The sequence below is a fragment of the Piliocolobus tephrosceles genome, chromosome 2 (assembly GCF_002776525.5).
Source record: "Piliocolobus tephrosceles isolate RC106 chromosome 2, ASM277652v3, whole genome shotgun sequence".
Taxonomy (NCBI): Eukaryota; Metazoa; Chordata; class Mammalia; order Primates; family Cercopithecidae; genus Piliocolobus; species Piliocolobus tephrosceles.
Window position 1 is genome coordinate 88202713 of NC_045435.1, and position 27542 is coordinate 88230254.

At 59.5% G+C, this 27542-nt stretch overlaps 1 protein-coding gene across 1 annotated transcript; it reads left to right on the top strand.

The window, feature by feature from the left end:
* The first annotated feature begins 1102 nt into the window (after positions 1–1102).
* Positions 1103–27542, top strand: PLXNB1 (plexin B1). The gene is made up of 38 exons (XM_023231706.1): positions 1103–1146; positions 5740–5792; positions 6456–7568; positions 8432–8614; positions 8919–9047; positions 9173–9273; positions 9573–9705; positions 10008–10164; positions 10434–10542; positions 10617–10725; positions 11131–11811; positions 12022–12144; positions 12350–12472; positions 12847–12940; positions 13026–13198; positions 13327–13478; positions 14960–15065; positions 15236–15372; positions 15644–15820; positions 16043–16214; positions 16348–16590; positions 17319–17495; positions 17572–17720; positions 18229–18329; positions 18429–18646; positions 18767–18945; positions 19082–19148; positions 19378–19524; positions 20338–20506; positions 20821–20924; positions 20999–21083; positions 21302–21474; positions 21648–21808; positions 21903–22050; positions 24288–24352; positions 24481–24556; positions 25590–25664; positions 26810–27542. Exons 3-38 carry the CDS (start codon positions 6462–6464, stop codon positions 26912–26914), a joined length of 6408 nt encoding a protein of 2135 aa, XP_023087474.1. The 5' UTR covers positions 1103–1146; positions 5740–5792; positions 6456–6461; the 3' UTR covers positions 26915–27542.

Genomic DNA, 27542 nt, shown 5'->3' on the forward strand with positions numbered 1-27542 from the left:
TGGAAAGACCCCTGCGCTTACAGTGTTCACATTCCTCATAGGGCAGTAGGTATTGTATCTCTGTACAGATGAAGGGGGTTGTGGGGTTTGGAAGACCCAGTTTCCTCTGGGGTGAGATAGGTCCTGAAGGGTGTGTGCTTGGATGAATGGATTTGGGGAGGGAGAGATTCTGTGCATGTGAAGGGGGCTCCTACAAGCTACATAGGCAGGAAAGCCAAAGTGGGTGAGGGACTGGGGCAGACTGTCCTGGCTGGGGTGGTGATGAGTGTGGGGGAGTTGCGCAGAATGAAGTCAGAGGCCCAGGTTACCAGGTTGGCAGTCTGAGGTCAGAGGCTAAGGGTGAGGGATCCAGGGAAGGATTGCTATGCTGCTGCAGACAAGGTGCTAAGCACCTGGACTCAGGTGCTGGAAGTGGGAGTGGAGGAAAAGGGGTGACCTGACGGGAGACCCCTGATAGCCGGCGGGAGGTGGGAAGAGGGTGTCTGTAGCTCTAGGGCAGTAGCCAGTGTGGATGACCTGAATCTCTTGATTGAGGTTCTCCTAGCCTGTGGAGGCCTTGGAGGCTTTCAGATGATGCGTGTGACATTTTTGCCTCCCAGGAAGCTGTGCCAATGGCTTTTAGCCAAAGTCCTCCAAAAGTCCTAATTGGATGGGCCAGGTTCTGGCTCCTGAGTTAGCCATGGGCATACCAGGGTGTGAAGGGCCCTGCACAGGGGACAAATGGGCCCCAGGAGAGAACCCTTCTGCCAGTGTTTCCTCCCGCAGAAGGCCCAGGTGTTTGCCAGTGAGAGAGCCCAGACTTGCCCAACGCTTCTCAGCTTGGGGTGGGTCCAGGTCTGGGTCCTGGGCTGGGAAGAAAGGAAGGAAGTGAGCCCTTGCTTGTGCGCCTCTGCAGCCCAGGTGCCCTGCCTTCACAGCCCCGCTAGAGGTGGTATCACCCCCACTTGCTGGTGAGCAAATAGGCTGGGGGGGTTGGTGTCAGGTTACATGGCTTAGTCGATGGCGCAAGCCCAGGTCCAAAGCCCATGTTCTCAAACAGCCAGAGGTGGGGCCGGAAGGAGGGATTGGCTGCTGGGGAGTACTGGGAGCAGGGGCGGTGGGCAGGGCCAGGTGCGCAGGGGAGAAACAAGGCGCTTCGGGGTTCAGGTAAAGAAAGTTGGGGAGGATGACCATCGGAGCCGGGTAAGGAGCTCCGGGCGCGGGGCTGGCAGGAGAACGGGTCGGGCAGGTGAGGGACCCGTGTGCTACCCGGCTCTGGACGGGCGGGAAGAGGCCGGGGCGCTGTTCCACCAGTACCTGCGGGTGCGGAGCGCGACCCTCCGCCTCGGCCCCTCGCAACCGGGAAAGTTCCCAGTTCCGGTTCCAAGGCTGCGCGCAGGTGAGGCCGATGGGGCGGGGCGGCTTTGGCTCCCGGGGTTCACTCCCCACCCCTCTGGGCTACCCGCGTTGCCATGGCGACCGCCGCTGTGCAACCCGCCCCCGCCCTCCCGCGTGCGGGAGGGGTCGGATCCCCAGCCCTCGGCCGACGCGGAGCCCGCGTGGTTGGAATGCGGGGTCCCGGGCGGCTCGGGGCCGCGCGCCCGGCTCTCCGGGCTGCTTCCGGCCTGGCTCGGGCGGCGGGCGGGGGGAGGGCAGCCCGGCAGGCGAGGGGGAAGGAGCGGAGCCGGGCCCGGCCGACGCGGCTTTGTCTCCTTTGTTCCCGGCGGTGGCAGCGCCGCGCGGGAGGGGCGGGCAGCGGGCGCAGTTTTCCGCCCCTCGGTCTCCGGGTAACAGCTGCGGCTCCGCCAGACCCGGGGGGAGGCCGCTGCGCGCGGAGCCCGACCCCGGAGCGGCCGGCGCCCGCCTCGGCGCGCACATCCCGTGGGGCCTGGCCGGGTGGTGAGTGCGGGGCTCGGGGTCGGGGCAGCGAGGACCGGGGCTCCAGAGGTGGAACGGGTCGGGGCCTCGATCCTGCCGGGCAGGGGCGGCCTGGGTGAGTGGTGGGCGGCTTTGGTTTTGAGAGTTGGGACCACACTTCTCCGCGCGAAGGGAAACTCTGGCGGCTCCGCCTGGAACGCGATTGGGAGACTGAGGAGGTGGAGCTGCTCCTCCGCGCCCCCTCCTCGCCGCCGCCACCGGGGACCGGCCGGCCCCTTCCCCGCCCTCCCAGGGCCACTGATGGGGTCCTCGCCTCGGGGTCCGGGGGTTGGGGAGGGTCAAGGACGAGCCGAGTGGGGAGGTCGGGGCTTCCCCTCAGTAGTAACAGCCCTTTCTGGCTGCTCCCGGTGGGACTGACAAAGGCAGACCTCGAGCCTCCTGACCCCCAGAGGGGGGCCCTCCTCTGCACACACAGACATATTCAGTGGGTGATCGATCAGCGCCTTGGGTCATCGCAGGTGCCTGGTAAATGGTGGATCTCCCCACCCGTCTTCAACACACAGAAAACAGGGCGAGCAGCGTGCACTGCTGCACTGTCAATGAATAACTCACCTCAGTAGTGGACCCTGGAAGCTGAGCAGGAGGGTGAAACGGGAAGGCCGGCTTCCCACTAATTGGCAAGCAAGGCAAATGTGGGCTGTCCTATGGCCCCTCTGCAGGTGCGGAATGGCGGGGTTTGTGAGCCCCTTTTGTTCTCGAGGACAGCTCCACGGGGGTCCGGGAGGTGCTTGCTCTGCAGACAGAAGTTGGGCAGTCTTGGGCCCCCTGAGAAGGTTCAGAGTAGGGTGGGCCCAGAAGAGACTCCAGGCAGGCCTGGGCACAGGCAGAATTAGGCTTTGGCTGTGAGCCTGAACAGGGCCTCAGATGTTGGGAATGGGCAGGAGATCCAGGCTGCGTAAGTTGGGGATGTGAGGTCTGGTTCTAGATCAGCCTTTTCAGTCTGCCCTGGCCTGGTCATTAACAAAATTGGGGCCAACGTCTTCCCTTTGAGAGACCAAGTGGCTTGGAGGGATTGTGGGCCCTCTATCTCCCTATTTGTTGGATTTTCTTGGCTGTGAAATGGGGGTGCGTTCACCATGCAGGGAGCATCTGGTCTGTGCTGAAGTCTGTGCAAGTTGCCGGGGCCTCTGAATCGGAAGCATACTCCCTGCCTTCAAGGAGCTTCAAGTCCAGAGTAGGAGGGTGAAACTGGGAGAAAAGTGACCCTGGCTGGCATCACTAATGCCAGGCACATGCTGTATCATGTTTACTGGTCAGAGCCATCTTTCTTCCCATTGTACAACTAGGAAATCTGAGGCTCGGAGAGCCTGAGGCTGAGCGGCCATGCCTGTCAGGGTGTTGGCTAGGTGTGTCCATTCTGTCCACTGCATGCAGCGGCCTCCTCAGAAGCCTGGGAGGACAGGGGAGGCTCCCCAGTTAGAAGATGGTTGGTGTAGGAGTTAATGGGATAGTGAGGGAGTGGGCATTCCAGGCAGCGGCAAGAGCCTGTGCGGCAGCTGGAGGAGCGAGGCAGCCTGCAGTTCAGGCTGGCAGGAACGAAGGGCATGTGTGGGGGAGCACTGGCATGGATCGGGTGGGAGAGATGTGGACTGGAGGGGTGGGCCTTTATCCCTCCCGCTCTGGGGTGCCCCAGGGGCTCTTGGGGGTGGGGTGTACTCCAGTTCTACTCAAGGAAAGCCCTGAGAAGTTGGGAGTTGGGAGGCTAGATTGGAGAGGCTGGGAGCTGCTCAGTGGCCTGTGGCAGAGAGAAAGTGAAATCCATGTGCCTGAAATGGAGGAGAAAAATGCACTGCTCTTCTTTCTCTCCTCCTTCAGCTACCCATGGTATGTGTGGAGGGGCAAGGGGTGCTAGGTCCTGATTCACAGGGAGACTGATTGCAGAAACCTGACCACTTTCCCTGGAGTGGGTCAGCAGCCGATCTCCTCGGTGGCCTGGCCAGGAGCTGTTCTGATCCCACCCATTTCTTCCTGTTGTCTCCTCATCCAGTGTTTTTTTTTTTTTAATTTTTATTAATTATTATTATTACTATTTTTTCATCTCCCAAGGCTCTGTCATCCATCAATCCAGTTTTGATATCACATACGGGGAGTGGTTTTGTTGCTGCCCCTTGAGGGCTGGAGAACTTTGGCACGCAGTAGGCTCTGAGCAAATATTTGTAAACATGTAGGAGTGAGTATTGGTCTAACTATGGGACCCTGTGCACAAGGCCCATCCCTGGCATGCGGTGGCAGGAGAATTGAACAGTAGCCCCATGCAAGAGATAACCTCTGCCCATCCTCAGGTGGCCTCTGTCTTCCCATGGGAAGAAACTTTTTTTCCTCACCCCTTGGAAACTAGGTGGGGGGCTCCTGGGCAGCCTGGTCTTGCCACAGTCCTGGGATCCTGGCCGGGTTCAAGACTTTCCCTGCTGCCCCCTTCCCCCCCGCCCCCTTGGGTGGCAAACAGAGGCAGCCTTGTTCCTGCTCCCATAGAGCTGCCCTGTTTTCTGCACACTAAAAATGGAAACCCCCAAGCTATTTCGGGAGCAGTGCCCAGCCAGGCTGTGACCACGGCCCCCCTGCTCCCACCGGGCTGTGGCCACAGTGTCCCAGCTTCCACCAGGCTGCTGGACCCTCCCCTGAGCCTTGTGCCCAGCCCTGTTCACTTTGGGGCAGCCTTAGGAGTACGCTGCTCAGGCCTCTGCTAGGATGAGCCGACCTGGGAGAAGCAAGCGCTTGATATTTTGCACAGGCAGCTTGGCAGCTGGGTGATGGGAGGGGCTGGGCAACGTGGCCTGGGCACAGGCAAGTAGGGGAAGTGTCTCCCAGTCTGAGATGCATTGTCTGTCCCAGCACTTTACCAACCTTGGTGCTTTTGGCTGGGGACAACTGGGGAAGGTGGTGTTGCCATAGTTTCTTGGTTCAGGGACTCAGGAGCCTCAGCTGGGGCCCAAGAAGGGGTCTGTGTAGAGAGCAGGCACCCCAAGTCTGGGGAGGTCCTGGTGATGGGCCTGGGAACAGCCAGTCATGGCATCTTCCTCCAGGATACACTCCACTTAGCCCACATCTTGGGTCCTGGCACTACTCTGAAGTGCAGGAGAGGAAATAGCAAGAGATGGTCTAGCTTCTACAGCTCTCTAAGTACGTAGGGCTCCAACTAAGTACTCTCGAACGAGGGGAGTGTGCATGTGTGTGTGTGTGTCTAAATGTGAGTGGTGGTCTGAATGTCTCAGGTGAGTGTGATGTGTGTGTGTTTCTGTGTCTCGATATGGATGTGTCTTCATGTGGTGTTTGAACATGGGTGGCTGTGTCTGTGTGTCACTGTGCTGTGTGTATAGATGGCATCTGCATCTCTGTGTGTGTGTGTGTGTTGTAGGCGTACACATGCAGGGTGGGTGGTGTGTATGCATCTTGCTGTGAGAGTGCCTGTCTGCTGAAGCGCTGGTGGCCCTTTGGGCTGGGACAGCCCCTGGCCGTGTAGAGGGTGTGTACCTGGGTTCCTTTACAAGGTGGAGTTTGAGCAGAGAGCGGGACCTCACAGGGAGAGGGCCATGCTGGGGGCCTGGCTGGACCCTGCCAGCCGTGGGGCTCCTTCCTAGCTGACCTTTCCCAGGCCCCTTGGGTGCCTGGCTCTGCCGCCCTCCCCCTCCTCGTGTGGGCTCCGAGGAGGCGTCCTCTGTGGAATGTGTTTGGTGGCCAGGGGCCAGGCTGGGCCCAGCTCCACCAGCAAGCTGGGCGGTGGGGAGGGGGTGCTTCTGTACTGCCTCCCCAGTGGGGAGCCCAGGGCTTCCACGTGCCTGCAGCCCAGGCCCCAGCTTCACACTCAGCTTTCCCCGCTTCTAGGTGACTCCCACACGGGTCATGCTGTTGTCTCCTGATCCAGCCGGCCCTGCCAGGTGAGCCTGACCTCACACTAGATATCTAGGAACGGCATGACTCCTACCTATTCCGAGGGCTCTCGGAGGTGGGGTGCAGCCCTTCGGGCCCCACCCCTCCAAGCTGGAGCCTCCTCACATCTCTCAGTCCTCTTGATTCTGTGGTTATTACCCGTCTGGATTCCTGGCCTGAAAGGCCCTGCCCCCAACTCTTGTCTTGCTCTAACATTCTGCTGGCTCAGGAGACCTCCCTCTCCTTCCTCCTTCTGCCTGGGAAACCCTCATCCATGTAGAGCCTCTCCTTTCTTGGGGTCTGGGCCCCTCCTTCCCATCACCTGCTCTCCTGCCCCATCCAGACCTTGCTTCCTGGGCATGGCCTCTCCAGCCCCTCACCCTCTGATCTGGGGGGATGGTGAGTGGGGTGCAGGTCTCCTTAGAGAACAGTGCCTGCAAAGAACGGGCAGTGTTGTCTAGGAAGTATCTCCTATTTCTGACCTCGCTCTAGTGTGTGGTCCTGAGGTCATCCTGGACATAGTGCCTGTCTAAGAAGCCTGGTCCTCCTCTGCTCACCCCCTAGGTTAGGAGGGGCATCTTGGCAATGCCACAGTCCTATCCCTTACCAGTGGTCCCAGGGTGCTCTGGCGGCCACATGAGCCCCACTCTCTCGACCTGTCTCCCTGCCAGGTGACCATGCCTGCCCTGGGCCCAGCTCTTCTCCAGGCTCTCTGGGCTGGGTGGGTCCTCACCCTCCAGCCCCTTCCACCAGCCGCTTTCACTCCCAATGGCACGTATCTGCAGCACCTGGCAAGAGACCCCACCTCAGGCACCCTCTACCTGGGGGCCACCAACTTCCTGTTCCAGCTGAGCCCTGGGCTGCAGCTGGAGGCCTCAGTGTCCACCGGCCCTGTGCTAGACAGCAGGGACTGCCTGCCACCTGTGATGCCTGATGAGTGCCCCCAGGCGCAGCCTACCAACAACCCGAACCAGCTGCTCCTGGTGAGCCCAGGGGCCCTGGTGGTGTGCGGGAGCGTGCACCAGGGGGTCTGTGAGCAGCGGCGCCTGGGGCAGCTTGAGCAGCTGCTGCTGCGGCCAGAGCGGCCTGGGGACACCCAGTATGTGGCTGCCAATGATCCTGCGGTCAGCACGGTGGGGCTGGTAGCCCAGGGCTTGGCAGGGGAGCCCCTCCTGTTTGTGGGGCGAGGATACACCAGCAGGGGTGTGGGGGGTGGCATTCCACCCATCACAACCCGGGCCCTGTGGCCGCCGGACCCCCAAGCTGCCTTCTCCTATGAGGAGACAGCCAAGCTGGCAGTGGGTCGCCTCTCTGAGTACAGCCACCACTTCGTGAGTGCCTTTGCACGTGGGGCCAGCGCCTACTTCCTGTTCCTGCGGCGGGACCTGCAGGCTCAGTCTAGAGCCTTTCGTGCCTATGTGTCTCGAGTGTGCCTCCGGGACCAGCACTACTATTCCTATGTGGAGTTGCCTCTGGCCTGCCAAGGTGGCCGCTACGGGCTGATCCAGGCTGCAGCTGTGGCCACGTCCAGGGAGGTGGCGCAAGGGGAGGTGCTCTTTGCAGCCTTCTCCTCGGCTGCACCCCCTACTGTGGGCCGGCCCCCATTGGCGGCTGCTGGGGCATCTGGAGCCTCTGCCCTCTGTGCCTTCCCCCTGGATGAGGTGGACCGGCTTGCTAATCGCACGCGAGATGCCTGCTACACCCGGGAGGGCCGTGCTGAGGATGGGACCGAGGTGGCCTACATCGAGTATGATGTCAATTCTGACTGTGCACAGCTGCCAGTGGTGAGTTCCAGTGTTGCCCTGCTTTTCCCCCTCTCTGAGGCCACTGGCCAAGTATTTGCAGCCAAGGAGCTGCCCAGAGTGTCGAGAGCAGCTGGTGGTAGCACGAGGATGATCGGATCAGCAGATATTAAGCGCTTCCTGTGTTTCCTGGCCGGTGGTACCTTACCACAAACCTGGCATGCGGGTGGCAGCAGTGTCTGGATGGGCTTGGACTAGGATGCTGGAGGGGTGGCCCTAGTGTAGGTGGATTGGGAGGATGTTTGGGTTCTTGGGTAGGGACAGGGACCTATAATGGAATGAGACCTTTGGCTCTTGAGCAGGAGAGGAAGGTGAGGTCCGGATTGATGAGCTGTAGCCTCAGGATGGATAAAAAAGGGAAGAAGCTGTACACGGGGTTGAGTCAGTGAGAGGCAGGAGAGGGCCCCGGTGAATGGACTTGGAGCAGAAAAGCAGGCTGTGAGAGGTTTCGGAGAAGTGGTGGAGCGAGGTGACCACAGAAACTGGAGGAAGCACTCCCAGGCCAGGGATGGGAGAAGGTGGGGCCACAGGCAGCGGTGGGGATCAAAAGAGGGGGAAGGAACCACTGGAAACTGCCCAAGGACTGGAGCAGAACTGGAGATTAGTCCACTGCGATAGGGCTAAGGATGTACCTGGGGGGATATTGTCCAGGGAAGGGTTGTTAGGGAGGGCCCAGAGAGACTGGGGGCAGGGATGAGGTTGTCCCAGGAGGGCCAGCAGAGAAGACACTGTTGTATAGGGAGAGCTACCAGAGTGGCTGCCGGAGGGAATGAGGTTGGCCAGGGAGGATGCGGCCGAGGAGGTTATCCAGGGAGGGCGTTCCTGATGCTTCTTGCTGCCTATAGGACACCCTGGATGCTTATCCCTGTGGCTCAGACCATACACCCAGCCCCATGGCCAGCCGGGTCCCACTGGAAGCCACACCGATTCTGGAGTGGCCAGGGATTCAGCTAACAGCTGTGGCAGTCACCGTGGAAGATGGACACACCATTGCTTTCCTGGGTGATAGTCAAGGGCAGCTGCACAGGGTGAGCCCGCAGGAAGTACTGGCCCCTGCCCCAGAGTCTGGAGGGAACAGGTTGCTGGGGACCCAGCCTGGTTGAAGCTATCCCTGTGATCCCTGGGCCAGGAGAGATGACCTGAGCTGCTCTCCCAGGACTGGGTGGTGTTTACCTGTGATTTTCCTCCATCCCCGCTAGGCTGGTTGGTATGACCTGTGACTGCCCAGGAGGAAATTCTGTCTGTAAATTACTTCGATTGGGTGGAGGAGGGGAGCGCTTTGGGCCTCTGGCCATGGACTTGGATCCCAGACCCTGTGGTCTCTGATCCCAGGTCTACTTGGGCCCAGGGAGCGATGGCCACTCGTACTCCACACAGAGCATCCATCAGGGATCTGCAGTTAGCAGAGACCTCACCTTCGATGGGAACTTTGAGCACCTGTATGTCATGACCCAGAGCACAGTGAGTGCCAGGCACAAACCAGGGCATGGCTGCTGGGAGGGGCCTCTGGGTGGGGCCAGGGACCCATTTGTGGGTGAGCCACTCGTGTTTGGATTGCTGGCCTCAGGTCCTCTTTGCTGTCATAGCTTCTGAAGGTTCCCGTGGCCTCCTGTGCTCAGCACCTGGACTGTGCATCTTGCCTTGCTCACAGGGACCCGTACTGTGGGTGGTGTGTGCTCCTTGGCAGGTCAGATTCCTGACCCCATCCCAGTCCCAGCCTCAAGCCCACAATGCTCCTGCATAATTGTCCTGTCCAGAATTCCTGAACCTTAGCCCTTGACTCTCAACCCCTGATCCCCAGACACCTTGATTCCCCACCCCCATCCTCTGCACTGGGCATCAGTGCCCTGCCAGAGGAGACACAGGAACTTGTATCATGCCCACTCTAGGGCCCTGCCCAGGTCCTCCAGATTGTAGGAGTCCCTACCCTATGAACTCCCAGTGGCCCGTGAGGGTCACAGATAGACACTGGTCATTCTTGCTCAGGTGCAGTCGCAGTTCTGAGTGCTCAAGGGGCCAGGGCCCAGAGCAGTGGCTATGGAGCTTCCAGCCTGAGCCGGGCTGTCTGCGAGTGGCAGCCATGAGTCCTGCCAACATCAGCCGAGAGGAAACGAGGGAGGTGAATGATCAGATAGGGAGGGCCCTGGTGGGGAGGGCTCTGGGCATCAAGGTCTGGGTAGAGATCTTAGATCCTGGTGTCAGACATGCCAGATACCACATGGCCTCACACAAGTCACTTCTTTTAGAAGCTCAGTTTCCCCATGTATTTCTAACTCAGGCCAGAGGGTGTTTGGGGAGGCCTGAGGTCTGTTAACTGCTGGTGCCTATCCACATTGGGTGCCCCATAAATGTGGACGAAAAATGCCCTGGTCTGCTGCCCACTAGCCCCAACAGTGTGTCTGTCCTTGGCTCTCTTGGCAGGTTTTCCTATCAGTGCCAGACCTGCCACCCCTGTGGCCAGGGGAGTCATATTCCTGTCACTTTGGGGAACATCAGAGTCCTGCCCTGCTGACTGGTTCTGGTGTGATGTGCCCCTCCCCAGACCCTAATGAGGCCCCAGTGCTGCCAAGAGGAGCCGGTGGGTGAGAGAATGGGCTAGCCTGGGGGGAGGCCAGCCCCTGCTCCAGGGGATGTGGTGGGGTTAAGGTGTGAATCCAGGCAAAGAGCCATGAATGGATGCCTTTCTCTGAGTCCTCCCACTCCCCAACCACCTGAAGCCTCCATTCTGTGCCCTTGGACTGTGTTCCGTCACCCCGGTCCTCTTCCCCATTCAAGGGCTCAGGATATCGACTCTGGGTCTGAGTGCACCTCCTTGCTGCTTAACCCTGGCCCTCTCCTCTTCTGCAGACCATGTCTCCGTGAGTGTGGAGCTCAGGTTTGGCGCCGTTGTGATCGCCAAAACTTCCCTCTCCTTCTATGACTGTGTGGCGGTTGCTGAACTCCGCCCATCTGCGCAGTGAGTTCCTCGCCCTGTCCCCAGGCCTGGGCTTCCCCGTGGCGACCCCTGCCCCATGGCTGTGCTCTGTGCAGGTGCCAGGCCTGTGTGAGCAGCCGCTGGGGGTGTAACTGGTGTGTCTGGCAGCACCTGTGCACACACAAGGCCTCGTGTGATACCGGGCCCATGGTTGCAAGCCATCAGGTGAGTGTGACCTTGGGCTGGGCCATACGGGGGGTTGGGGGTCCCGGTGTGAGAGTTTTTCTTATGGCCCGGGGTCTGTCTGCCTACGTGAGGCTCTGTCCTGAGCACCAGAGCCGCTGTGTGTGACGGACTCCCTGGAGAACAGCCGCCGATACATCCCGCCTGTTTTGGGAGAGGGCGTTTGTAGCTGAGAGGCAGGGGAGGTCTGGCCTTCATGCCCCACCTCGGCACAGACACCCCTGGAGCCTTCCCCCACAGTTTTCTCCTGTGGAGAATTAATGGGCTGTTTTTATTTCTCTTTTCCTTGGTGTCCTTTCCTCTTAACATACACTGTGCCTGCCTGCCTCCTGTCCCGCGCCTGCCTGCTGAGTGGCCCTTCCTGTCTTCCTCTGCCTCCCCCTTCAGAGCCCGCTTGTCTCCCCAGCCCATCCTGCAAGAGACGGACCCGCCCCCTCCCCACCCACAGCCCCCAAAGCCCTGGTCACCTCTGCTCCTAACACCCTTCCTGTGGAGCCTGGGGCTCCCTCCACAGCCACGACTTTGGACATCTCACCTGGGGCCAGTCCTTCCCTGCTCAGCCCCTGGGGGCCGTGGGCAGGTTCTGGCCCCATATCTTCCCCCAGCTCCACAGAGTCGCCTCTCCATGAGGAGCCCTCCCCTCCCAACCCCCCATATGGACCTGGAACCACTGTCCCTGCCCCCACTGACTTCAGACCCACAGCCACACCTGAGGACCTCTTGGCCTCCCCGCTGTCACCCTCAGAGGTAGCAGCAGTGCCCCCTGCAGACCCTGGCCCCGAGGCCCTTCCTCCCACAGTGCCCCTGGACCTGCCCCCTGCCACTGTTCCTGCCACCACTTTCCCAGGGGCCATGGGCTCCGTGAAGCCCGCCCTGGACTGGCTCACAAGAGAAGGCGGCGAGCTGCCCGAGGCGGACGAGTGGACGGGGGGTGACGCACCCGCCTTCTCCACTTCCACCCTCCTCTCAGGTGATGGAGACTCAGCAGAGCTTGAGGGCCCTCCCGCCCCCCTCATCCTCCCGTCCAGCCTCGACTACCAGTATGACACCCCCGGGCTCTGGGAGCTGGTGAGGCCCAGCCCAGGAAGGAGGCCTCAGGGGAGGGGATGTGGGGAAGATGCTACCCCTAGCTTGCCTTGTGATTCTGCACTGGGAGGGGGCGAGGGGCAGGGTGGAGTCTGCAGCCCCACACGGGCCTTGCCCCTGGAATCTGGCAAGGCAGAGGGCTAAGCTGGGCAGGGTGGGCTCCATAGACTGCCTTGCCCTTGGTGCCTGCAGGAAGAGGTGACCTCGGGGGCAAGCTCCTGCCCCTGTGTGGAGAGCGTTCAGGGCTCCACGCTGATGCCGGTCCATGTGGAGCGGGAAATCCGGCTGCTAGGCAGGAACCTTCACCTTTTCCAGGTCAGTGTGTCCTGCCTGCCGCTGTCCTTGCAGCATCCTTGGCTGTTGACAAACTCTGCATAAGCCTTGGGGAGCAGGAAGAGGGCAGAGTCCGAGGGCTCAACTCCAACCCAGAGGCTGTGCTGGGGGATCTGTTGGGCGACCTACAGGACTCCCTGGAACCAGCTCCTGAAACTGCCCAAACAGCTGTGTTCTCTGCCCTCAGGACGGCCCAGGAGAAAATGAGTGTGTGATGGAGCTGGAGGGCCTCGAGGTGGTGGTTGAGGCCCGGGTCGAGTGCGAGCCACCTCCAGATACCCAGTGCCATGTCACCTGCCAGCAGCACCAGGTGCACACCGTGAGCGCCTGGGTGGGCACGGGTGCACTCCACTGGCCACAGGCTGGCTGTCAGCTGTAGCTGGCTGCACCACATTTTCCAGGCCCACGCTCTGACCCTGTCGCCCTGAGGGAGTCTGCACACCCATTTCTGACCTCTGACCATGTGCCCTATAGAGTCCTTGCATCCCAGCTCTGACCTGTAACTTGAGACCCCATGGGGTCCCCATACTCCAGTTCTGGCTCTGCCCTCCAACCTGTGGCCCTGTGGGGTCCCTCTGACCCTATGCTCCTAACTGGTCATTTTAGTCCTTTCTCTGACTACCCCCTCCCCAGGCCTGACGCTTCCCCCAGTGCTTGACTCTGAACCCACTCCAATTTCTCCAGCTCAGCTATGAGGCTCTGCAGCCGGAGCTCCGTGTGGGGCTGTTTCTGCGTCGGGCCGGCCGTCTGCGTGTGGACAGTGCTGAGGGGCTGCACGGTGAGCCACCTGCGGGCTGCTGGGCTGGCGGTGGTAGCAGGGCTCTCCCAGGCCTGTCTCTCACGTGCATCTCTGCCACCCCCAGTGGTACTGTATGACTGTTCCGTGGGACATGGAGACTGCAGCCGCTGCCAAACCGCCATGCCCCAGTATGGCTGTGTGTGGTGTGAGGGGGAACGTCCACGTTGTGTGACCCGGGAGGCCTGTGGTGAGGCTGAGGCTGTGGCTACCCAGTGCCCAGCGCCCCTCATCCACTCGGTTTGTTGAAAGGCTGGCCATCCCTTCCTCAGTGCTGCCCTTAGAGGGAGGGTGTGGGGGCCCAAAGGTGGGAGGTTGGGGCTGCCTTTCCAGTTGAGTAGAGGTGAGCAGTCCTTGTCCTGGAACAGGTGGAGCCACTGACTGGGCCTGTAGACGGAGGCACCCGTGTCACCATCAGGGGCTCCAACCTGGGCCAGCATGTGCAGGATGTGCTGGGCATGGTCACGGTGGCTGGAGTGCCCTGTGCTGTGGTTGCCCAGGAGTACGAGGTCTCTAGCAGGTGAGCTGGCTGCACCCAGCAGGAGCGTGGCACAGCCTGGGGCCTCCACGGTTGGCTTTTCTGCTTGGGGCCTCCCATCCCCTGCTCATCTGCCCCCGTCTCTCCCTGTTCCTTGATTCTGGCCACAATGCCCGAGTGCCAGGGTTGCCACTGAAGACCCTGGGCGCCCACCAGACCTGTAAGTTCCTGGCATGGGCTGCTGAGGAATCCTTCCTGGGCCTGTCACTGCCCAGAACTGACCGGTGGCTCTGCTTCCTGCTCTGCTCACTTGGTCTTCTGAGGGACTGTGGATATATTAATAGCTGTGGCAGCAGGACCCTCAGATCAGACAGATAAACTCAGGGGCTGGCCTTCTCACCAGCTCATTCTTCTCCAGGCGTTGTCCTGGGCTGCCAGGCTCCTCAGGAAGGTAGACTTGGAAGGCACACCTCAGAAAGGCACACCTGCCAAGGGCCAGGCTCCACTGTCGTCTCTCGGAACCCCTGCTGCCTTCCTGGGGCTGCTGGGTTATGGTAACCTGGCCAGCGGTTGCAGGCCCCAAAGGTACATGTGCAGGACATTCCTAAGGAGACGTCCACAAGCAGCAGGGCCCAAACCTGGCTGAATATCAGGGTAACCTGCAGACCCTGTCTCAAACCAACACAGAGCAGATCCTCAACTCCCCCTCAGACATCTGGGTTCAGGAGGCCCACGGTGGGGCCCCAAAATCTGTATTTGAAATAAAGAACCACTCTGCTAGAGCACGGAGTGTCCCCTGAATGTGTTATGACCGAGAACTTACAGTGACTATCTAGACTGTTAGTGTTCCAGACCATAAGACTTTGTGATTTATGAAGCAATCAGCCTATATTCTGTCTGGAGCCTCCCCTGCGTGGCTCACATGTCACTTGCGTCTTCCTAGAGTGTTTGCAACAACTGTGACAATGTCACTGAGTTGAGCCACTGCAGACTTAACACTCTGGAAGTTAATTTGCCCAAGCTTCTGTTTTCTGGCTAAGAACCAGCATTTTCTTAGACGGTTCACTTTCCCTTCACATGTATTCCCCTATCTGACTAGAGGCTTTCAGGGACTTTTTCCCGAATAAATCAAGTTTCTACCATGCTTTGAGTGGCTACTGTGCATGTGACATGGCAGAGGACGTGGGCGGCTAGCTGTGCCCACTCTCTTGCTCAGCAGCTCACCCCACAACCAGGCTGACAGGGCCCCTTTGTAAATTTATGCCACAGATAAATTCTTCCTTGTTGGGGGCCTCTGGGGTTGAACTTAAATGATTGAAACCACAAATATTAATTCTCAGATACCAGGGCCTTCTGATGTGTCATAAAGAATTCCCTCCAAAGCGAGAGAGGGTCTCTGTCAGTCTTGTGGAGGATGGGAAGGGGAAGACCACCTGACAGTGGGGCAGGGAGAGGGGCTGCCAGGTAAGCTTGAGGGGCCCTCGATGCAGCCTGGCACCCCCTAGCCTGCTGTGTGTCTACAGCCTCGTGTGCATCACCGGGGCCAGTGGGGAGGAGGTGGCCGGCGCTGCAGCGGTGGAGGTGCTGGGAAGAGGACGTGGTGTCTCAGAGCACGACTTTGCCTACCAGGTACCTGACTGCTGAGCCACCCCCAGCTGCCAGCGGGCCACCTCCTCTGGTGACTCCTCTTAGCCCATCTGGTTTTGCCTTGGTGGGGCTCCCAGTCCTGGGCCATCTTGTTTCTCAGGCTGTCCCCGCCTCCCTGTGTCTGGTCTGACTCACTGTCCACCTTCCCACAGGACCCGAAGGTCCATTCCATCTTCCCGGCCCGTGGCCCCAGAGCTGGGGGCACCCATCTCACCCTGAATGGCTCCAAGCTCCTGACTGGGCGGCTGGAGGACATCCGAGTGGTGGTTGGAGACCAGCCTTGTCACTTGTGAGGGGCACTTCCTCATCCTGCAAAAATCTGTGTGCTCCAGGGGAAAGATGTAGGGGTCTGGGATCCTGGGGAGAGCAGAAAGGGGAAGAGGGCCAGTCTGCTTCTTCAGAGAGTGGCTGGACCCTCCCTAGCCGGCTGTGTTGGGAGTGCACCTCCAGGGACACCTGGTGGAGACTGCAGTCAGCACTAGAGGGAAGCCAGCTAGGGCCTGAGTGGTCCAAGTTTCTCCTGCCTGTGCCTCTCCATTCATTCCCACCTCCCCTCCCAGGCTGCCGGAGCAGCAGTCAGAACAGCTGCGGTGTGAGACCAGCCCATGCCCCACGCCTGCCACGCTCCCTGTGGCTGTGTGGTTTGGGGCCACGGAGCGGAGGCTTCAACGTGGACAGTTCAAGTACACCTTCGACCCCAACATCACCTCTGCTGGCCCCACCAAGAGCTTCCTCAGGTGCTGGGCCAAGGGTGTGGCTGCATGGCAGGTGGCAGGAAGATCTTTGCAGCTCCACTATGTGGGGGTTTGTAGGGCTTTATGTTGGGGCACTGAGAATCCCCACGCTGCTGGTGGGCGCAAGGGGTCATGTGGTTTGGGGCTGGGGCTGGGGCTGGGCTGTGCTTTAGGTCCAGGTAACATAAGCCATCTTACGTTATGTAAGCTCATGGTCTGTTTCAGTGGAGGACGTGAGATATTGGTCCGTGGCCAGAATCTGGATGTGGTACAGACGCCAAGAATCCGAGTGACCGTGGTCTCGAGAATGCTGCAGCCCAGCCAGGGGCTTGGACGGAGGCGTCGCGTGGTCCCGGAGACGGCGTGTTCTCTTGGCCCCTCCTGCAGTGGCCAGCATGCAGGACACCCTTGGGTACCCCACACTCTCCCCTCGCCCCATACCACACCCTGGGGATAGCCAGAGCAGGTGCCAGAGGAGGCTCTTCCCATTTTTGCTTGGCCCCCCGTCAACCTGCCTGTCTTCCTTCCAGTTTGAGGAACCATGCCATGTCAACTCCTCCCAGCTCATCACATGCCGCACACCTGCCCTCCCAGGCCTGCCCGAGGACCCCTGGGTCCGGGTGGAATTTATCCTTGACAACCTGGTCTTTGACTTCGCAACACTGAACCCTACACCTTTCTCCTACGAGGCCGACCCCACCCTGCAGCCACTCAACCCTGAGGACCCCACCATGCCGTTCCGGCACAAGCCTGGGAGTGTGTTCTCTGTGGAGGTACAGCTCCTACTTGGACCTGGCAGGGCCCCGAGACCCTTTCCTTGGCTGCACATCTCTACTGTATGTGGCAGAGAGGCCGAGACAGTAGAGCAAGGCCGGTGGATGGATGTGGCTCCTCATCTTTGCTGTGTTGGGGGCAGAGGGGCTGGTGGGGGTGCCTAGCCTAGGATCTGGCATGGGCTTGCCTGCTTGGCTGGTGGCTTGGGTCCTGATGCACTCCATGGCAGGCTCTGGAATGACTGCATTTGTATGTTTGGCCTGTGCAGTAGCTGGGTGGTGTGGTCCACATAGGCCATCGGGCTAATCCCTGAGTCGGCAGCCTGGCTCACATAGACATGCACTAGGCATGTGTCTTGGACGTACATAGTGGGCAGCTGACGGGCATGCGGGCAGACCACAGGTCGATATGCCATCATCACCCACCTGGGGAGTCATCAGACACAGAGTTGGGGCTCCGGCTTTGTCAGGTAACTGGGCAGGGTTCGGGGGACAGCTTTATGTTCTCCAGATTTTTTGTTCTGGAGAAGAAAGATAGGAAAGGGCAGCGAAGGGTGATGAGGAGCAGCTTGGAGGACACCTTGTGACTGGCCTGCACGCAGGGGAAGGGTGCTGAGAGGCTGTCAGCCCTGCTGCTGGGAGTGGGTCTCAGGGTCCTTCCCACATTTGGGGAGGGCAGGATCTGAGGGAAGGGTCCTGAGTGACTGATTGGTGACCCTCTGTTCCAGGGAGAGAACCTGGACCTTGCAATGTCCAAGGAGGAGGTGGTGGCTATGATAGGGGACGGCCCCTGTGTAGTGAAGACGCTGACCCGGCACCACCTGTACTGCGAGCCCCCCGTGGAGCAGCCCCTGCCACGGCACCATGCCCTCCGAGAGGCACTTGACTCTTTGCCTGAGTTCACGGTCAGTGGGCAGGTCCCCGGCCGGGCCGGGCATTGACCTGGGCTGAACCCTTGCTTACAGGCGGCTCCCGACACAGGTGCAGATGGGAAACTTGCGCTTCTCCCTGGGTCACGTGCAGTATGACGGCGAGAGCCCTGGGGCTTTTCCTGTGGCAGCCCAGGTGGGCTTGGGGGTGGGCACCTCTCTTCTGGCTCTGGGTGTCATCATCATTGTCCTCATGTACAGGTGGGTGCAGCCAGATGTGGCTGGGCTGGGGCAGGTCGTGGGATCTGGCTGGACTGGGAAGGGACAGACTGGGCCAGGAGTCAGGAAACATTCTCTGTAAATGGCCAGAGAGTAAATATTTTAGGCTTTGCAGGCCAAGTGGTCTCTGCTCAACAACTCAACTTTGCCACCGTGGCACAAAAGCAGCCAGGGACGACATGGAAACACACGAATGTGGCTGTGTTCTAACAAATCTTTATTTATAAAAATAGGTGGTGGGATGGATTTGGCCTGGTTGTGGTTGACTGATCTCTAGGCTAAACTGTGCTGGGCTGGACGGGGCACGGGTGTGTGTGTGACTTGCTTAGGAGGGGAAAGGCTGAATTGTACTGGGCTAGGCTTGAGCTTGGCTGGCATGGCTGGGTTGGACTGTGCTGGATGAGGCCAGGGTGTGCCTGGGGATAGGTCAGGCAGGCCTGGGCCAGTAGGACTCATCCGGCCGTCCCCTCCTGACCCTGGTGCTGAGCAGGAGGAAGAGCAAGCAGGCCCTGAGGGACTATAAGAAGGTTCAGATCCAGCTGGAGAATCTGGAGAGCAGCGTGCGGGACCGCTGCAAGAAGGAATTCACAGGTGTGACCAGGAGAACGGGTCCCGCACTCCAGGGCTCTGCCCAAACCCGCTCCCATCACATGGGATTGATGCCCAAACCTGGCCTCTTCTGCTTAATAGACCTCATGACCGAGATGACCGATCTCACCAGTGACCTCCTGGGCAGCGGCATCCCCTTCCTCGACTACAAGGTGTATGCGGAGAGGATCTTCTTCCCCGGGCACCGCGAGTCGCCCTTGCACCGGGACCTGGGTGTGCCTGAGAGCAGACGGCCCACTGTGGAGCAAGGGCTGGGGCAGCTCTCTAACCTGCTCAACAGCAAGCTCTTCCTCACCAAGGTGCCCCCACCTGCATCTTCCTGGCCTGCCCCTGGCCCTGCCCCTTCTCCAGGGCATGGTTTCTGAGCCTGCCCTTCTGTCCCCCAACCCCCTTCTCCCATCCCCTCTCTTTGGCTGCAGTTCATCCACACGCTGGAGAGCCAGCGCACCTTCTCAGCTCGGGACCGTGCCTACGTGGCATCTCTGCTCACCGTGGCGCTGCATGGGAAGCTTGAGTATTTCACTGACATCCTCCGCACTCTGCTCAGTGACCTGGTTGCCCAGTATGTGGCCAAGAACCCCAAGCTGATGCTGCGGAGGTCTGTGTGGCTGTTGGGACTGGGTGGGCCCTGGATAGCTGGAGCTGGGGTGGGGCCTCAGGCTGGGGGTCTGCAGGATAGAGAGGCCTGCAGCCCTGCCTGCTGACCCTGGCATTCCCCTTTCCCATCATCTCAGGACAGAGACTGTGGTGGAGAAGCTGCTCACCAATTGGATGTCCATCTGTCTGTACACCTTCGTGAGGGTGAGGGGGCAGAGCTGGACAGGGCTCCTGTCCAGGGAGGGTCAGGCCCTCTAAACTGCTAAGTCCTCAGCCACCATGCAGCTCGGACACTTGTGCCAGAGCAGAGACTCCTGCTCAGCCTGTCCTCAGTCCCCTTAAGCCTGTGTCCTGTCCCCTTTCCCAGTGTGCGTCATGTCCCGTACACCTCTGCCGCCTGCCGGGAGGGCCCTAACTGCCTGTGCTCTCCTAGGACTCTGTAGGGGAGCCTCTGTACATGCTCTTTCGAGGGATTAAGCATCAAGTGGATAAGGGGCCAGTGGACAGTGTGACAGGCAAGGCCAAATACACTTTGAATGACAACCGCCTGCTTAGAGAGGACGTGGAGTACCGTCCCCTGGTGAGGGTGTGCAAGTGTGTGGCCTGCAGTCTGAGTGCGGTGAGGGCGAGGGTGGAGAGTGTGTGGGTGTGTGGGGTCTGGACACCAGCTTCTGATGTGGGTGCCTGGATGTAGAGCGGAGTGACCTCTGGCTGGCTGCTGGCGAGAGCCCATCAGACTAGTTTAACAGGATGGCAGTTTAGGGCAGACCTTGATGATAAGGCCTCCAGGTGCCCCAGAGTAGGGATGGAACCAGGGTAGCCACAACCAGGGTTTAGGAGGAGCCAGCCCTACCTTGGACCATGGGCTTGAGCTGTGCCAGGGCCTGACCCTGTCGGCCTGGCCCTCCTACCAGGGATGCGGCCTTGCCCACCAAGCCAGCCCCACTCTGGCAGGTCTTGTCTCTGGGTTTGCTTTCCCCTTAGTTACGCACGAGGGTTCCTGCGGGAAACCCGCATTCAGGCCTGCTGAACCCCTCCGCTGTCGGATGGGTGGGAATACTTGCTCATGCAGGCTTCCCGAAGCTCCTTCAGCCTGGCCCATTCAGCCAGGAACCTGGGGATCTGAGTAATGAGGGACTTGTGCTCACTCCTTTTTTTCTGCCATTTACACCCTAGTCATTTACAAGTGCTCTCCGCTAGGTGCTGGGGTCACAATGGGGAGGAAGCTGCTGTCCCTGGGGAAGGCAGGCAGGTGAAGAGACGAGAGTTAGGGAATGTGTGGTGCATGGGGGTCAGAGGCAGCGGCCCCTCATGAGTCGTCCCTGCCCTTGGTCTGTGTCTTGGTCATCCTGAGTGTACATGAACCCTGACGACTCCTGTGTGTCCTGCATAGACCTTGAATGCACTGTTGGCTGTGGGGCCTGGGGCAGGAGAGGCCCAGGGTGTGCCCGTGAAGGTTCTGGACTGTGACACCATCTCCCAGGCCAAGGAGAAGATGCTGGACCAGCTTTATAAAGGAGTGTCTCTCACCCAGCGGCCAGACCCTCGCACCCTTGATGTTGGTAAGGGCGTGGAGAGCCCCTGGGGACCTGAGCCAGTGTTGGGCCTGGGCTGGCCCCGGACCAGCTCTGCAGGGACAGCTCATCACTCTGGGTGGGGAGGATGCTGGGAGGTGGGCAGAAGCCGGCTTTGGAACATCTTTGTTGGACAGCCTCTCATCTGGGGAGGGGTCCCTGCTCTTGGTCTTTGGAGAGGTTGAGGTTGAGTATGGCTGCCCCATGATGGAGGGGCTGGTGTCCCCGTGGAGGAGGAGATGGGCTCCACTGTGGGAGGGGTATCCTCCAGCCCTGCACCCAGTTCTGCCTTGCCCTTGCAGAGTGGCGGTCTGGGGTGGCTGGACACCTCATTCTTTCTGATGAGGATGTCACTTCTGAGGTCCAGGGCCTGTGGAGGCGCCTGAACACACTGCAGCATTACAAGGTAGGAGGGGTGGGAGCTGGAGGAGGGCATGGTGAGCTGGGGCTGGTGGAGGGATTACCAGCTGTGCTCAGCAGGTCCCAGATGGAGCAACTGTGGCCCTCGTCCCCTGCCTCACCAAGCATGTGCTCCGGGAAAACCAGGATTATGTCCCTGGAGAGCGTGAGTACTGCCCCCATCACGGCCCTCTGTCCCTGCTGTGCTCAGCCCAGAGTCATGAGGAAGGTCCTCTGGGCCTCAGGGCAGGCTTGTGCCTGTTTCCTTTCTGCCCAGGGAAGCTCTCAACCAAGTGCCCCCACCCCCGGGAGAGCTGGCAAGAACCAGGGGGCCTGGGGAGGTGGCACCTGGGAAGGGGTGACAGCTGTGGGCTCTTGGCACAGGGACCCCAATGCTGGAGGACGTAGATGAGGGGGGCATCCGGCCCTGGCACCTGGTGAAACCAAGTGATGAGCCGGAGCCGCCCAGGCCTCGGAGGGGCAGCCTTCGGGGCGGGGAGCGTGAGCGTGCCAAGGCGATCCCTGAGATCTACCTGACCCGCCTGCTGTCCATGAAGGTGGGGTGGGGCCTGCCAAGGTGGTGGGGCCTGGGCTGAGGGGGAGCATGGCCACTCGTGGGATTTGGGGTGCTGTGGGGCTCGTGCAGGCACAGTGCCGGGGGGTGTCTGAGGCTGGGCTGCTGCTGAGGGCCCTTTGCTGACCACACCTCTCTGCTTCCCCCTTCCCACAGGGCACCCTGCAGAAGTTCGTGGACGACCTGTTCCAGGTGATTCTCAGCACCAGCCGCCCTGTGCCACTCGCTGTGAAGTACTTCTTTGACCTGTTGGATGAGCAGGCCCAGCAGCATGGCATCTCCGACCAGGACACCATCCACATCTGGAAGACCAACAGGTCGGGTGGTGCTGGGTGGGCTCTCGGTGTGTGTGGGGAGTCTTCTCTTCTGCCTCCCCAGCACATTCATTGGCCATGCCTGCCCCACCCGCAGCTTGCCTCTGAGGTTCTGGATCAATATAATAAAAAACCCGCAGTTTGTGTTCGACGTGCAAACATCTGATAACATGGATGCGGTGCTCCTTGTCATTGCACAGACCTTCATGGACGCCTGCACCCTGGCCGACCACAAGCTGGGCCGGGTGAGCAAGTCTGGGATGGATGTGGAGGGGGATGGGTGAGGGTGGACAGTGCTGTGTGTGCACTCAGATTCTAGGTTTTTCTGAGAACTTCAAGGAGGACTTAGGGGAGACCTCTGACCTTCCAAGCCAAGGCTTTATCCCGGGGCCGCCTCAGTTTTAAGGGATGAGCAAGAGGTTGGGGCCTTGTGTGCCAATTCACAGCTGAAGTTGTGGGCAGCAAGTGCAGCCTGGTGTGGCTGGGGCACAGAGTGCTGGCCAGGCGTGGAAGTAGGCCAGGGCCAGTTGGTCAGGGCTCACTCCTGGGGCAGTGGGAGCCACAGAAAGCCTGGGAACAGGGAAGTGGTGTGACCAGGCCTGAGAGTTTGTGGAACATTGTGGCTGCTGTGCATGGATGAGCTGAGTGAGGGAGTCCCACGAGGGCGCTGTGCTGTCCTTCTGACAAGCAGTGGCTTCGTTCAAGCTGGGCGGGAGGATGCAGGGCAGGCAGAATCTGAAAGTTGGATATGGGGGATGAGGAAGAAGGAGGGGGGTCACACATGATCCCTGGGCCTCTGGCTATGGTAAGCTCAGACTTGGAGGAGGTGAGTCTGGTGTTTGTGGGGTTTCCAGGTAGAGACATGGATTGTTCAATCCCGGAGCAGCTCTGGGCTGCTGGGTGGGTTTGGTTCCTTAGGGTGGTGGAGGTGTCTGCCTGCCAGTAGGGCGGTAGGGAAGAGAGTCCAGGGGGTGTCACGGTTTGATGGATGTGTGAGGAGGAGAGCTGGGAAGCACAGGAGACTGAGTAGTCGGAGCTGTCCGGGAGCACAGAAGTTGGGAGTCTGTTGTCACGGCAGTCAAAGCCAGAAGTCCCCTGACATATGAGGTCCCTAAGGTGTCCGCTCAGGCATCCAGTGGGCAGGGCCCTTGTGTAATTCTGCAGGTCCATGAGTGGGGCTCTGCTTAGCCTTGACCCCCAGGTCTCAGTTGGCGAGGGACCTCTTGAGAGATACTTCCCTACACCTCTGGGAAAAATCAAAATTAGCTGGGCACGGTGGCTCACACCTAGAATCCCAGCACGTTGGGAAGCTGCGGTGGGCAGATCGCCCAAGGAGCTCAGGAGTTTGAGACCAGCCTGGGCAACATAGCAAAACCCTGTCTCTACAAAAAATACAAAAATTAGCCAGGAGTGGTGGTGTACACCTGTGGTCCCAGCTACTAGGGAGGGTGAGGTGGGAGGATCACGTGAGCCTGGGAGGTTGAAGCTGCAGTGAGCCATGACTGCCCTGTTCGCTGTACTTCAGCCTGGGTAACAGAGCGAGACCGTCTGAAAACAAAAACAAAAACAGAAAGTTCTGTCCAAAATTGTAGCACTGTCTTTTGGGAGCCATTTTTGATCCAGATGCTGTCATATAATGAGCTAAGAATCAAAGGGCCACACCAGGACCCGCAGGGCCACCTCCAGGGTAGACCCTATGTGGTGGCTGGTATTTTTGCCAGATCTTCCCAGTACCTCCCCTTCCCAGCAGAACAGCAGATGGTTCCTGGGTAGCTCAGGAGTAGTCCCAACCAGGAATGCCAAGGGTTCCCCCATGGGGAGTTGTCGAGAAGGTGCGAATCCTGACTCAGGTTGACAAGAGGAGCTGGCCTTGGGTCCCTGCTCACGGTGGGCAGTGCCACCTTGAGATATTTCTCACCTTCCCAGCAGCTCTAGGATGAGGAGAGGTCCTGAGAACAGAAGTATGCTGCCCAGAGCCCATGGCTGCTGGGACTTGAACCCAGTTCAGTGGTAGAGGCTGTGTCTAGGTGTGTTAAAGTGGTGGAAACTGACTGGACAGACCTGCTTCAAATCCTAGCTCAGCCACTGGGGAGTGAGGTGGTCTGTGGCCGCTTAGGTAATGTTCTGGGTCTCAGTTCACTCACTTTTAAAATGATGACCCTGGGAGTGAACAGCAGCTTCCTGCCCTGCGTACCGGGCTCTTGCTGGATCTAGATGGAGGCATGTGGAGCTGAGAAATTATTTCTGATGACATCAGAGGCTGGACGCTGGTGGAGGGGAGGGAGCAGTGGAGGCTTCTGCGGAAGGAAGTAGGCTAGGGTGACCACCTGATCTGGTTTTCCGGGACTCAGGGGCTTCCTGGGATGTGAGACTTTTCCTTTTCAAAACTGAAGCAGTGCTGGGAAACCCAGGACACTTGATCACTCAAACAGGGTGATCATCCTCCCTTCCTTCCTCTTTTCTGTCCTCCTGCTATGTCCAGGACTCCCCGATCAACAAACTTCTGTATGCACGGGACATCCCCCGGTACAAGCAGATGGTGGAAAGGTATTGGAGGGTGCGGTGGGTAGAGGTTGGAGGGTATGTGCAGCTGAGACTCGGGGGGTGGGCTCTGGTGGGGAGCGGGGGAGTGGGCTTGTTTACCCAGCAGCTGCTGTGCCCTGTCTCTCTGGCAGGTACTATGCAGACATCAGACAGGCTGTCCCAGCCAGCGACCAGGAGATGAACTCTGTCCTGGCTGAGCTGTCTTGGGTAAGGCCTCCCTCTGCTTCTTGGGTTGGGCATAGGCCTGCTACCACAACAGTCCTGCCCGCTTCACACTGCCCCTTTGCAAGGAAGCCCTTGGGAACCTCAGCAGCCCTGTGAGCTGGTTGGGGCAGCAAACATAAGTACAGAATGTTCCAGCTGCCACTGAAAGACCAGGGCTCCCACCATCTCATCACAGAGCAAGCAGGGATCTTGTCCTGGCAGCTGCCATATACCCTGATTCAGCCAGGTACTTGCAAGGTAGCTGGGATTCAGCCTCAGGCCTGCCTGGGTCTGCCTGTGTGCGTCTTCCCACTGCTGTGCCTCCCTTGGTGGCACAGGTGTCCCCTCCACCTCCCCCATTCCTAAAACAGCCCTAAAATGTAACTCCAGGGAGTTATGAACAATGTTTCTGAAATGTTGATGGTGATGACAGCCACAACCACAACAATAATAGCAGCTGTAATTTTGGGGTGTTGTGTGTGAAGCCCTTCATGGGGTGCTTTGATTGTCTTACTTGATCCTCACAAGAACTCCACAAGTTAGGTGACACTGACTCCATCACCCAGGTGAGGAAGTTGAGGCTCAGAGATGTCCCCGTGGAGGGGACTGAGAGTGACCTCAGGAAATGCTTGAGTTAGGGCAGAGCAGAATCATGCTGGGCTGTCAGCCTGCAAGTGACATCAGTGCCACTTGGCTCTGGAGTCACCTGGGTGGCAGAGGGTCTGGGCTAGAACCTCAAGGGGTTGAGAGAGGCAGGGCTCCAGTGGAAACCCCAGACCGTGCTGAAGCAGGTAGACCTGAGCTGTCTTCCTACCAAGGAGGCCCCCTTGGCGCTGCCCTGTTCTGTCACCATCTGGCACGCCTGGCCTGGGGTCCCCGGGCCATGGAGGGGACTCTGCTTCCCACTGTAGTGCCCATCCCATTCCCTACCTCTCAGGTCCCCTTCTCCCCCAACCCTTCCCTGGGGTCCTGGGCCACCTCCTGTGGCTGTCTGCATCCCTCATCTCTCTCACCTTTCATCTGGCCTCTTCCCTAGAACTACTCTGGAGACCTCGGGGCGCGAGTGGCCCTGCATGAACTCTACAAGTACATCAACAAGTACTATGACCAGGTGGGCAGGCCCTGGGCCCTAACTGGGAGGCTGACCCAAGGCCTCCCAGGAGACTTAAGGGGCTCTGACCCTGTGACTCATGGTGGGGGCTTTGGTCTTCCCCAGGGACAGCGTAGTGGGGGACCGGGCCCCTGGGCGGCTTGGGAAGTGTTCTCCAGGCGGGTTTCCTGGCATTGACTGTGCTGTCACCTGTCCCACCGCTCCCCATTCCAGCTCCCCAGCAGGATGGCAAGGCACAGTGCTGGTGGTTGTGGGGGCCAAGGGGTCTACCAGGACCTGGAGATGTTGTGCATTTGCTGAGTTGGCAGCATGTTGGGCACGGCCAACATGCAAGTGTAGGCCTGGCTTGGCTGCATGAGCTGAGAAGAGGAGAGTCCAGGCACATGGGCTGGGGTGTGAGGGTACACTGGAGCTGGTGAATCTTTTTGGAGGATCCCTGGGCTGGGCCTGAAGAGCTGAGCACCTGCCAGTCAACTTGCTGGGTGTCTGATGGAATAGTCCACTTAGATGTTTGTGTGGCACCAGTGAAGTGGCTGTTGCTGCTCAGAGATGAGGAACCTGCCTCATGGCCCACGGTCTTCCTGGCCATGGTATGGGCCATGGCATGGGGCGTGGGGGAGGCAGAGTATAATGCAGGCATGTCCCCTCGTGGAGACATAGTGGGCAGTGGCTAAAACAGCCCTCCGGTTCCTACTGGTTCCTGCTGCCCTCCGGTTCCTACTGGTTCCCTTGGTGGCAGCCCCCAATTTGTGGTTGGTGTTTGATCAGTGTCTGTTTTCCCAGCACATGTGTCTGGTCATTCTTGGGTCTCTGCCCCTTGTCTGGCACCAGGCAGACAGGAACTTGGGAAATGCTGTTGCCGGGCGGGTGAGTGAGCCAGGATGGCTGCATCAGGGCTTCTGAGGGGCTCGGTACTGAGTCAGGTCCTTCATTTCCTACCTTATTCGTCCTGAAATGGTGGCTTTGATGTTATTACCCCTCCTGCTGGCGAGGCCCTGAGGTCGCAGAAAGTACGTGACGTGACTGGCTGGGTTTCTTGGCCTCCTATCCCACTCGTGCCACAGCGTCTTAGGAGGGCTGTTGAATTTTGCAGCAAACACGTTGGCCAAAGAAGTCTCCCCTGATGGCATCGGTCTCTGTTTCAGATCATCACTGCCCTGGAGGAGGATGGCACGGCCCAGAAGATGCAGCTGGGCTATCGGCTCCAGCAGATTGCAGCTGCTGTGGAAAACAAGGTCACAGATCTGTAGGGACCCAGGAGCCACGGCCTGCTATTGCTTCAGCCCGGCCTGGGCAGCCCTGGAAGCTCGGGGGCAGAGGCCACCTTGTTAGGTGCCTGTAGTGACTGACAAGCAGTTAGTGGAAGGTGACTCACAGTCTCCTGGTGGCTCTGGCCTCAGCCCTGTTGGACCCACCTCCTAGGCCAGGGGCCTCAAGGCTCATGGGGTAGTACCCAGCCTGCTTCCCGAGTCCAGGGACCCTATGACACCGGTCTGCAGGGAGTCGGGAACTGAGGGCTTCCAGAGAGTGGCCGGAAGAGCCTCCAGGCCCCTGGGGAGACCGTACTGTTCCTGAACACTGGCCTTGGCTGCACTGGGATTCGGAGAGGAAGGAGGAGAGTCCCCCACTTCCTGTCTGCCTCCTCCACCATCCCTGACCTCAGTTGAGCTGCCTCTGGCCTCGTTGCTGCTGCCACATCCTAGGTCTAAGAGTTGAACGCCTCTCCTAGGCCACTGCAGACCGACCCCTCAGCAGGGCTGGCTGTCACACGGCTGCCCTGCCTCACAGGTAGCCGTGGTGAGGGCCGTCTGCTGCAGGGGGATCTTGGGGAGAGTGGTGGCTCAATTGACCCAGCTCTTCATTAAAGGATAACACACT

Bases quoted from the DNA above. Each gene is read 5' to 3' on its own strand.
- PLXNB1 (XM_023231706.1), top strand. From the start codon at position 6,462: ATGCCTGCCCTGGGCCCAGCTCTTCTCCAGGCTCTCTGGGCTGGGTGG. The intron at 16,591-17,318 runs GTACAGCTCCTA...CCTCTGTTCCAG, and splicing joins GGAGTGTGTTCTCTGTGGAG to GGAGAGAACCTGGACCTTGC. The intron at 18,946-19,081 runs GTCTGTGTGGCT...CCATCATCTCAG, and splicing joins CCCAAGCTGATGCTGCGGAG to GACAGAGACTGTGGTGGAGA.